The 12,313-nt window shown below is 35.6% G+C and overlaps 2 protein-coding genes across 2 annotated transcripts; both read right to left on the reverse strand.

Moving 5' to 3' along the window:
- Nucleotides 1-2,014: 2,014 nt before the first annotated feature.
- On the reverse strand, nt 2,015-3,467 carry LOC18031636 (wall-associated receptor kinase 5; the record flags this gene model as incomplete). The annotated part of the gene is made up of 1 exon (XM_006421368.2): nt 2,015-3,467. A coding segment is annotated over one exon (1,098 nt), but the record flags the coding sequence as incomplete, so codon positions are not given.
- A 4,820-nt stretch (nt 3,468-8,287) lies between these two features.
- LOC18032081 (wall-associated receptor kinase 2) lies at nt 8,288-12,234 on the reverse strand. Its single transcript, XM_024184580.1, has 3 exons — nt 11,335-12,234; nt 11,062-11,232; nt 8,288-9,682 (listed from the first exon to the last, which is right to left on the reverse strand). Exons 1-3 carry the CDS (start codon nt 12,203-12,205, stop codon nt 8,643-8,645), a joined length of 2,082 nt encoding a protein of 693 aa, XP_024040348.1. The 5' UTR covers nt 12,206-12,234; the 3' UTR covers nt 8,288-8,642.
- Nucleotides 12,235-12,313: the final 79 nt, after the last annotated feature.

Below are 12,313 nucleotides of genomic sequence, written 5' to 3' on the forward strand. Positions count from 1 at the left end.
GAGGACCTAATCCCATTTGATAATTCAGATATTGAAAATGGTTTCTTCTTCTTCTTCTTTTTTTTTTTTTTGGTACAAAAAAAGAAATTGAGGACTTAATACATAAACAAGAAACTAAAACAATTCATAGAAATATCAAACTGAAAATTAAGCTGCTATTAATAAAATCTATGGTTGTAAATTCACAAAATAAATTCCAACTCATGTTTCTGATTTTGAAGCCAAAGTTTTTTTTTTCCTGACTTGTAATGGAGTTTAACACACAGATGATCAAAAAAAAAAAATTAATTTCCTGACAACCCTAGCTTCTTATTAATTCATGCTATAATCAGATTACAACTCAAGATGAGACATTTTTTTGGGAAGCAAACATGAAGAATATCTCAATATCTGGAGAACTGAAAAAAGTGACAGGAGACCTTTTTGATGAGAAATTTGATGAAGTTACCCTTTTCTTCATTGGAGCTGGTGGGCAAGATAATCTTTCAGATATTCTGAATCTTTTAGCCTTTGGAGTTGCACAGCCACCGCCATTATTACTAGTGAATGAATTGATAATATTGGGGCCACAAGATGAAACCTCCATTGATGATGATTGCTGCAGCTCGGAACAATTTTCACTTCTTGTAGAACTTACTTCCATAATGAATGCTAGCTGTGTGTGATCAACTTATGTTATTATATATTGCAATAGTATTTGACAAAACATGCATGAATAATGGGACTTTGCTGCAACATGGCAAAAGGAACAGTACAAAAATGCTGTTTAACTATTTTGATAACATGAGAAAGTTGCTTTGTATTTCATGCAAAGCCAAAATGGGATTACTGCAGCAAACAGAACTGCTACCACTGAAAATAATATAAAGTTTCATTCAAACCTCTACCAAATCCTGATAAGATTTCTAAACTTTATGGAGAAATTTATGATATCTCAGCAACCAATTTCTTTGAAGCATTTCCCGTATATATAGATTTACTGATATGATATGCATGCGCCTTTGTAGTTTTGTTACACATAATTGGCGTAACCTGTTGAGAGTTAATATATTTCAAGTAATTAATGTACCATTCTTTCATTAAATAGTGGGATTGTTCAAATAAGATATTTTCAAATAGGTGGAATTTTTTAAAATTTAACTAATGAATGATAGATTTTTAGGGATAAAATATCTTAGAAAATTACTTGGGAATTGTAATGTTGAAAATTAATTGGGGCAATAATCAGGCATGCTAACGGAGAGATTATGGCGGCAGTTACAGAAGCTCTTGAAGCAATGTAGAATTCAAATGAAATGGTTGCCGCCAAAAATACATCTTTGAGGCATTTCGTCGAACATTAAGATGGTGTATCTAGTACACGCAGATCTAACATCAAAAAGCCAAGCTCAAGGCTAATAAATACATATTTATTAAAAGCGAGCCAGTAGCTACAAGAGCAGAACTTCCTCAAACAAATCCAGTTTTATCGCCTTTGTTCTGAGAAATATTGCAAGGAATGATTTGTGTTTCAATAGGCGCTTTAAAGATCCTCAGATCGTTCTGGCAGGGGCATAAGCTCTTCCAGAACGGTGCATCAACGATCTGAGTTTATTGGCGAGGCTGAATATCAGCAGATGCATATTATTAAGAGCGAGCCAGTGGTTACAAGAGCAAGCTTCCCCAAATAATCCAGTTCCTTGCTTAAGATATTGGATCATATAACAATACGAAACATTTGTGACTAACTATCATTGCAGTTTGTCTTATTGTTCCCAGACTCGTTGATCTTATCTTGAATGAGTGAATTGTTCTTGGGCAGCAAGCAAACAATGCACTATCTCATGACCCTTTTATTCATCTACTGCTTGATGATCTCCAGATGCTCTTGAAGCATTGTCGAATTCAGATGAAATGGTTCCTGCCAAAAATACTTCTTTGAGGCATTCCGTCGAACAATAAGGAAGAACCGTCAAACACATTCATTTTGGAACTACTAACAAGACAATGCTTCCCATCAAGGCATAAACCACATCCTTTTAAATTAGCACTTGCCCCAGCTAGAAGTACATCAATGTATGACAATAATGTTCTGACCTGCCTATTACAAGCAAATAAAAAAAGAAACGCCACAAAGATCACTTATACATACCCACAGTTATTTTACCTCGAAATACATATTTGTGTTACTTACTAAATCCTTGTAATTCAACCAAATAAAAAAAGAGACACAACAGAATAAATAAATACATACATCACACAAACACAACATACAGTACCAATCATCTCCCATCATGAACCGCCATCAATTCGAGTTGCTTGATACTATCAGTCTATCATATCCATCTGTTGGAGTTGCATGGCTGGCTGGCAACACCCCATCTCCATATTCAAAAGTACTGACCTTTCAATTCCAACGCTACTTCCCTCATTGTAGGCCTCTCCTTGCCTCTCACACTCAAGCACCTAGCCGTTAGCCTGGCCACTTCCTTGAGCTGTTGCTTATTGCCATCGTTTACAATACGACCATCGAGAATCTCAAGTAAACGATTCTGTTCCAATGAAGAAAGAAAATGCATAGCCAGACTTCTCTCCTCCTGCCCATCCGACATAAGTGCCTTCTCTCCCGTCAGTAGCTCGGCAAGGACAACTCCAAAGCTGTAAACATCACTTTTGTCCGTCAACTTGGAAGTCTGACAAGACTCAGGATCTAAGTACCCAGAAGTACCTTTCAAAATCGTGTTTTTTATAATTTCGTCAATCGGAACCAATTTTGAAGCTCCAAAATCAAAAATTTTTGCAGTATACTTTTCATCCAAGAGTATGTTGGCAGACTTGACGTCTCTGTGAATTATTGGAACATTAGTTTCAGAATGCAAATATGAAAGCGCTCCCGCAGTTTCTGCTGCTATCTTCAGCCGTACTTCCCAGGAAAGGTTATTTGTAGCCTTTCCTTTGTCTTTCTCATGAATATGCTCAAAGAGGGTGCCATTGCCGACAAATTCGTAAACTAATAAAGGCACTTGTGTCTCCAAACAGCAACCTAATAGCCTTACCACATTCCTGTTGTTTATCTGCGAGACCACAACCAGTTCATTGATGAATTCATCATTCTTTTTATGATCAACGATATTGGACTTCTTTACGGCAACTGGGGTTCTGTCTGGTAAAAATCCTTTGTATACGTCGCCAGAGCCTCCGCGGCCGATCACGTTGGCATAGTTGTTTGTCACCCTCTTGATTTCTTCTTCCGTGAAAATTTTTGCCTTCTCAGAAGATTGACCTTGCAATTTAGACAACTCTCGTTGTAGAATACGCCCACCATTTTGCTCAAAGAATTTTTCTTTGAGTTTCATGTACCTTCTTCTCTTCCACAGAAAGTGAAGCCAAGAGATGATCATAGTCGCAAATACAAAGCTTATGCCAACCCCTACATGTAAATTAAAACATGCAAATTCAAAGAGATAATGAGCTGGAGAAACTAAATTTAAGAGTATAACATATAACGTTAATTAAAAACCCTCTCATCCATCATTATTTTATAACTTTATGCTTGTGCTTGGTTGCTTAAACATGTACTCAACTTACATTTTAGGCAAACAATTGTGCTTTGAAGCGGAAACATGTACTTGGAACGAAAACTTCATTGACTATGTATGTAATTCTAGCGCACAGGGTTAAAGCTAGGATAGACCAATCTTGATTAACTCCCCCTCACACCAATCTTGGAGGGATAATTGATTGAATTTCTCGAAATTAAAATGCAAAATTCAGTATTCAAGGACAAAATTTTAACCCCTAGTATGAAACTCTTGTCTGGATTTTATTGGACGTAACTGTAAGACGAGCCTAACTGGGCATCAAAACTGCAATTTAAAAATTTTAAGAGATAAAGCTTAAAATAGATTTCGGTGAAAAGTGCAACTTCAAAAATTAGAACCTGGACTCAAAGTAGAGTCTAAATTATTCACAAAAAAAAATGATATACTATATGCACGGTCAATAACTCAAATGAATAAGATAATTGAAAAGACTAATAGACCTCCAAACACACACACACACACACACAACTTAATGGCACAGAAAAGAATTCCAAAAACATACATTGATAATTGATTGTTTAGCTTCTCAATGAGAAAAAATTCATTATTTCATGAAAATTGTGGTTCGCTAGTGAGTCACGTTAAGACTTTGTTTGGTCGTACTTTAATTGTTTAAAATTTAATTCTTTGGTTTTTCCTATAACTTTATGCCAAACTGTGGGAAAGGCCTAAAAATTTTCAAAGCCCCAGCCCTCCTTGTGCCTGAAATTAGCTAAACCCAGCCCACACCATTTTTGAGCCGGGCTTTTCTTTGTCAAAATCCCTTCAAAGTTTTCCTATAAGAGAGAAAATAATTAGATAATATTTACACTATTTTTTTTTAATTTTACATAAAAAGTTTAGGCAACTAATTAATTAAATTCTTCTTGATTTCTCCAAAATAATTGTGATGCTGCTTAACGACAATATACGTAAAGTAATTCATCAATGTTTTAACTCTTTCGTAAACATACTTTTGACCTTTTTAAAACAAGAAAAAAATATCAAATATGTGCATGGTCTTCATAACATATAACCAAAATTTATGCAAAGGGCAAATATTTCTTTGATTTTTACCGTTTGAACCAACTACATAGTTAATTTATACGTACTTAAAAATTACTCAAAAGGTTTGTATTATATTACTTTTTTTCTTTTGTTTTTTTTTTAATGTGAAGGATGGATAAGACCCAAATTAATTTTTAGCCTCTTTTCTATGGGATTCAAATTCAAATTATGAATCAAGAAAATAATTTAGATCCACTTGGTCAAGTTAGATCAAAAAATTTCTCCTTATAAAAATATATTTAACATAGTGATGATTTAAATAATTATTCAAAATACGAGACTAATTGAATCATAAACTCAGTAAGAATTATAAGAACATTTATCCTTCATACTAATAATTGTTTGTGACTGCGAAATTAATTGGTTTGTGCATTCAAGATCTTGAAAACAAATTACACAACTTTATTACGTAATATATTTTATGTCAAATTAATCGTGTCAGAATTTTTTTTCGTGTTTCTGTTGTATTGTATTTGTCATTTAATCTTAGGTGGATTAACGAACACATTAATTATGAAACTGTTAAAGTTAACAAGTGCCTGTTTGGTATGGCTTATTTAAAAGCCATAAGTGCTTATTTAATCGTATAAGCACTTTTTAAAATTTTTTATGGTGTTTGGTTATTTTTTTAATAGAGTTTTTTTAGCTTAAATAAGCTAATTTAACTCTACTAGCAAAAACCCAAAATTTGAGCTTTTGGGAGTAGAGGTTATAGAGTTTTTCTAAAAATATATAATATAAAAAATATCACACAGTTTAATGGTTCAAAAGTGTTTTTTTTTTTATTGACAACCAAACACCCAATGACTTTTTATCCAAAAGCTCTATTGGTATAAGCTCTAGTGCTATAAGCTTTACTGTTATAAGCTCTATTTAATAAGTTGTACCAAACAGAGCCTAAGTCTCTTAAGATTAAATTTATATAAATTAAAAAAAAAGTACAAAAATGGAGACTGCTTGTCGATTCCATGCATGCACGTGTGTTGTCCCTGTAATGATCATCAGCTGCACGAGCTCCTTCATCGGGATCTCTCATCCATGCACTAACTAATATATTAATCTATCACCCACACAGAAGCAAAATATTAGATGCTTTCTCTTTCCCCTCTTTAAGTTTGTGAAAAGAGAGAGGACCTAATCCCATTTGATAATTCAGATATTGAAAATGGTTTCTTCTTCTTCTTCTTCTTTTTTTTTTGGTACAAAAAAAGAAATTGAGGACTTAATACATAAACAAGAAACTAAAACAATTCATAGAAATATCAAACTGAAAATTAAGCTGCTATTAATAAAATCTATGGTTGTAAATTCACAAAATAAATTCCAACTCATGTTTCTGATTTTGAAGCCAAAGTTTTTTTTTTCCTGACTTGTAATGGAGTTTAACACACAGATGATCAAAAAAAAAAAAATTAATTTCCTGACAACCCTAGCTTCTTATTAATTCATGCTATAATCAGATTACAACTCAAGATGAGACATTTTTTTGGGAAGCAAACATGAAGAATATCTCAATATCTGGGGAACTGAAAAAAGTGACAGGGGACCTTTTTGATGAGAAATTTGATGAAGTTACCCTTTTCTTCATTGGAGCTGGTGGGCAAGATAATCTTTCAGATATTCTGAATCTTTTAGCCTTTGGAGTTGCACAGCCACCGCCATTATTACTAGTGAATGAATTGATAATATTGGGGCCACAAGATGAAACCTCCATTGATGATGATTGCTGCAGCTCGGAACGATTTTCACTTCTTGTAGAACTTACTTCCATAATGAATGCTAGCTGTGTGTGATCAACTTGTGTTATTATATATTGCAATAGTATTTGACAAAACATGCATGAATAATGGGACTTTGCTGCAACACGGCAAAAGGAACAGTACAAAAATACTGTTTAACTATTTTGATAACGTGAAAAAGTTGCTGTGTATTTCATGTAAAGCCAAAATGGGATTACTGCAGCAATGTAACTGCTACCACTGAAAATAATATAAAGTTTCATTCAAACCTCTACCAAATCCTGATAAGATTTCTTAACTTTATGGAGAAATTTATGATATATAGATTTACTGATATGATATGCATGCGCCTTTGTAGTTTTGTTACACATAATTGGCGTAACCTGTTGAGAGATAATATATTTCAAGTAATTAATGTACCATTCTTTCATTAAATAGTGGGATTGTTCAAATAAGAAATTTTCAAATAGGTGGAATTTTTTAAAATTTAACTGATGAATGATAGATTTTTAGGAATAAAATATCTTAGAAAATTACTTGGGAATTGTAATGTTGAAAATTACTTCTTTGAGGCATGCTGATGGAGAGATTATGGCGGCAGTCACACAAGCTCTTGAAGCAATGTAGAATTCAAATGAAATGATTGCAGCCAAAAATACTTCTTTGAGGCATTTCGTCGAACATTAACATGGTATATCTATTACACCCAGATCCAACATCAAAAAGCCAATCTCAATGCTAATAAATACAAATTTATTAAGAGCGAGCCAGTGGTTACAAGAGCAGAACTTCCCCAAATAAATCCAGATCCATTGCCTTTGTTCTCAAGGAGATATACGTTAATGTCACATTATGAAAGCAGAGGTCATTATTCTGAGAAATATTGCAAACAATGATTTGTATTTCAAAAAGAGCTTTAAAGATCATCAGATCGTTGAGGCAGGAGCAGAAGCTCTACCAGAAGGGTGCATCAACGATCTGAGTTTATTGACGAGGCTGAATATCAGCAGATGCAGCTAGCCACTGATCCATTGAAAAAGATTGCAGGCTTGCGGGGCTATAATTAAGAATGCTGATGAAGAGAGATTATGGCGGCAGCTTCGCAAGGAACACTATTCTTTGGAATATAGATGTTGAAGCAGAAGCAATGAGTTTGGGTTGCGCAGGAAGCTGATTTAGTTACTTCCGTTAGTCGTCCAATCAGATGATTTTTTTATTTCTGTAAATCTTGTCCAGAAGCTGGGAGTAATAGAAAACAAATCTTTTGGATAGCTTAAGATATATTCAAATGTTAATTATGTATATAGAACTTGCAACGGGGAATCCATAGATTAACTAAATTTGATATTAGGAGCCCGGCTTGTAATGTCTAAAATGGAAGAAATTATAGCAGAAGTAAGAGTTTTGATTGATTGATTAATGAAACTTACCTTTCAAACAATTTTTTTAAAAAATCCAACTTGTTAAAGATAAAAACTTCTAAATAAAACGACACAAACAAGCGCCGTGAAATGATATTTCCCAGCATGAATCGTTCTTCATTTTTTATTGATAGTTTTAGTACCAGGTGCAAAGATGTAGTTATTTTCTTAAGATTTTGGATCATATAACAATACGAAACATTTGTGACTAACTATCATTGCAGTTTGTCTTATTGTTCCCAGACTCGTTGATCTTATCTTGAATGAGTGAATTGTTCTTGGGCAGCAAGCAAACAATGCACTATCTCATGACCCTTTTATTCATCTACTGCTTGATGATCTCCAGATGCTCTTGAAGCATTGTCGAATTCAGATGAAATGGTTCCTGCCAAAAATACTTCTTTGAGGCATTCCGTCGAACAATAAGGAAGAACCGTCAAACACATTCATTTTGGAACTACTAACAAGACAATGCTTCCCATCAAGGCATAAACCACATCCTTTTAAATTAGCACTTGCCCCAGCTAGAAGTACATCAATGTATGACAATAATGTTCTGACCTGCCTATTACAAGCAAATAAAAAAAGAAACGCCACAAAGATCACTTATACATACCCACAGTTATTTTACCTCGAAATACATATTTGTGTTACTTACTAAATCCTTGTAATTCAACCAAATAAAAAAAGAGACACAACAGAATAAATAAATACATACATCACACAAACACAACATACAGTACCAATCATCTCCCATCATGAACCGCCATCAATTCGAGTTGCTTGATACTATCAGTCTATCATATCCATCTGTTGGAGTTGCATGGCTGGCTGGCAACACCCCATCTCCATATTCAAAAGTACTGACCTTTCAATTCCAACGCTACTTCCCTCATTGTAGGCCTCTCCTTGCCTCTCACACTCAAGCACCTAGCCGTTAGCCTGGCCACTTCCTTGAGCTGTTGCTTATTGCCATCGTTTACAATACGACCATCGAGAATCTCAAGTAAACGATTCTGTTCCAATGAAGAAAGAAAATGCATAGCCAGACTTCTCTCCTCCTGCCCATCCGACATAAGTGCCTTCTCTCCCGTCAGTAGCTCGGCAAGGACAACTCCAAAGCTGTAAACATCACTTTTGTCCGTCAACTTGGAAGTCTGACAAGACTCAGGATCTAAGTACCCAGAAGTACCTTTCAAAATCGTGTTTTTTATAATTTCGTCAATCGGAACCAATTTTGAAGCTCCAAAATCAAAAATTTTTGCAGTATACTTTTCATCCAAGAGTATGTTGGCAGACTTGACGTCTCTGTGAATTATTGGAACATTAGTTTCAGAATGCAAATATGAAAGCGCTCCCGCAGTTTCTGCTGCTATCTTCAGCCGTACTTCCCAGGAAAGGTTATTTGTAGCCTTTCCTTTGTCTTTCTCATGAATATGCTCAAAGAGGGTGCCATTGCCGACAAATTCGTAAACTAATAAAGGCACTTGTGTCTCCAAACAGCAACCTAATAGCCTTACCACATTCCTGTTGTTTATCTGCGAGACCACAACCAGTTCATTGATGAATTCATCATTCTTTTTATGATCAACGATATTGGACTTCTTTACGGCAACTGGGGTTCTGTCTGGTAAAAATCCTTTGTATACGTCGCCAGAGCCTCCGCGGCCGATCACGTTGGCATAGTTGTTTGTCACCCTCTTGATTTCTTCTTCCGTGAAAATTTTTGCCTTCTCAGAAGATTGACCTTGCAATTTAGACAACTCTCGTTGTAGAATACGCCCACCATTTTGCTCAAAGAATTTTTCTTTGAGTTTCATGTACCTTCTTCTCTTCCACAGAAAGTGAAGCCAAGAGATGATCATAGTCGCAAATACAAAGCTTATGCCAACCCCTACATGTAAATTAAAACATGCAAATTCAAAGAGATAATGAGCTGGAGAAACTAAATTTAAGAGTATAACATATAACGTTAATTAAAAACCCTCTCATCCATCATTATTTTATAACTTTATGCTTGTGCTTGGTTGCTTAAACATGTACTCAACTTACATTTTAGGCAAACAATTGTGCTTTGAAGCGGAAACATGTACTTGGAACGAAATCTTCATTGACTATGTATGTAATTCTAGCGCACAGGGTTAAAGCTAGGATAGACCAATCTTGATTAACTCTCCCTCACACCAATCTTGGAGGGATAATTGATTGAATTTCTCGAAATTAAAATGCAAAATTCAGTATTCAAGGACAAAATTTTAACCCCTAATATGAAACTCGTGCCTGGCCTGGATTTTATTGGACGTAACTGTAAGACGAGCCTAATTTGGAATCAAAACTGCAATTTAAAACATTTAAGAGATAAAGTTTAAAATAGATTTGGGTGAAAAGTGCAATTTTAAAAATTAGAACCTGGACTCAAAATTATAAAAGAATGATAAATTTGGACTATCTAAGTTTCGATAATCGGAATTTATTTTGATTAAACCGGAAACAGATTCGGTGCTTAGCTGAGCTTGTGCTGAGCACTGGATCAATGGTCAGTAATTGTCTCATGTGGGCCCCAAGCAATTGCTAACTATTGATCCGGTGCTTAGCACAAGCTCAGCTGAGCATTGGATCCTGGTCCGATTAAACCCGATCCGTTCTCGAGGATCAAATTAAAATAATGAGAAAAGTCACCCTAGTCTAGATCGCGGAAGGCCAAACTCGATCTCGGATTTTGAAATTCCTATTGGTATCATCACACACTACACCTTGAAACCAAATAACACATTAGTGAGTCATGATAATTGTAAGAATTCATGCATACTTAAATAGAAGATTTTACTCACCCTTACCATAAAAATACATAAATAAATAAATATTTAATAACAGTCTTGGACTTGACCAGTTGACCTCAGGTAACACGGCAGTTGGGCTAATTCTGTCACTGCGGTGCTTGTTAATCAACCACACGGCCTATGAAATTATGTGACTTCTACAAACTTCAGAGGTGCATTAAAATACCCAATTATTAACACCTGACTTTTTGTTTTGTGTAATTTAAATATATTATTATGCTTTTAAAGACCTTAGGCAAGGTATATATGAACTAAAAAGAAAACAATTAACAATTTTCTGTTGTTTACATAGTTTATTCTCTTTAAAACATTGTGAGCCGCAGTTAGAAAAAATAAATAGATAAAATATTAGGGCAGCAACTACGTAATACGTATGTCATAAAGCCCCTCAAATATGCAATAAAATATACTAGAAGGTGCTTGTATTACATACCTAGAGCCACCTTTAGTGCAGTATTTTGATTAGGTATACAACCTCGTCCATCTTTTGTGCCGTCTCCATGAAACCCCTTGCGGCAGCGACATGTGTAACTTCCTGGTATGTTATCACATATGTGCGTGCGCGTGCAGTTATTGAGGCTTGGGTCTTCGCATTCATTAACATCTGCAATTAAATAATTTTTTTAAATATTAATTAATTAAAAATGATTTTAAAAATTAGAAAATGAACATCCGCACGTGAGTGAGTATGATTAAAGATTTATACCTTGGCAACCATCAGAGAGGTATGGATTGCCTTTGTAACCTTCGTTGCATTTGCAATGATAGCCGGAAGAAGTATTGTTGTTATCCTCGGGTTTATCACATGATGCATTCTGTCCACATAGCTTTTCTTCTTCGCATGTTTTATCTGTGATTATTTCCCAATCAAGCACTATAGGAAACATCCTTGGTGTGCCCTCCCTGACAAGATAATTGGAGGAGAAATTGAACCGGCTTTGATCAACAACAGACGCATAAGTGCATGGATTGAATGAGGACACATATTTGTGATTGTTAAAGCTGCGTGCTTTCACGTCGAGTTCTCTCAGCCCTCTAGGAATCTCAATCTGGCAACATCCAATGCCGGTGCAGGATCCGTTGGTGACATCGTCGAAGCTTTTGCACGCGGACGAGCACCCGGAACTGTATGTTTTCCCACCTACTAAGTAGCCACTAACGAAACCGGAACTGTCACAGCCAATGACTACAAACTTGTTTTCCGTGTTAGAGACGGTGATGAACTTGGACAGAGAGAGAATAGCCCCGTTTCCGACTTCTGAATTGCCCTTACGGTCATAGCAGTCACGGGCATTGAAATGCATGACATTCATCCGACCGTTGGTGGTTATGTTGACAACTTCGACATTTGAGTCCCCTAAAAATGGTTTGGGTGGGTTGTAATGAGTTTCGTTACAAGTGATGACAAAGTATTTGTTCAGAAAACAACCAGGCCTTGTACCGAATGGATACGGGATCTCGACGTCTCCACAACGGCTGGGGCAGCCGGGCTCGGGTTGAGCATGAGCGGCAGCTGCACTTGCTCGTAGCAGTACTAGCAGCAGCACCACCAGCTTTGTTGTATATCGGAAAGGCATTTCAAGGAATCCTGTAATTATTAACTTAATTAATTCGTTATCACAAAGAGTTGCTACTTGCTACCCAGCTCGTTCTCTTTTATAGGGCGAGGACTAGAAGAGCGCTAG

The sequence above is a fragment of the Citrus clementina genome, unplaced genomic scaffold, assembly GCF_000493195.1.
Source record: "Citrus clementina cultivar Clemenules unplaced genomic scaffold, Citrus_clementina_v1.0 scaffold_9, whole genome shotgun sequence".
NCBI lineage: Eukaryota > Viridiplantae > Streptophyta > Magnoliopsida > Sapindales > Rutaceae > Citrus > Citrus x clementina.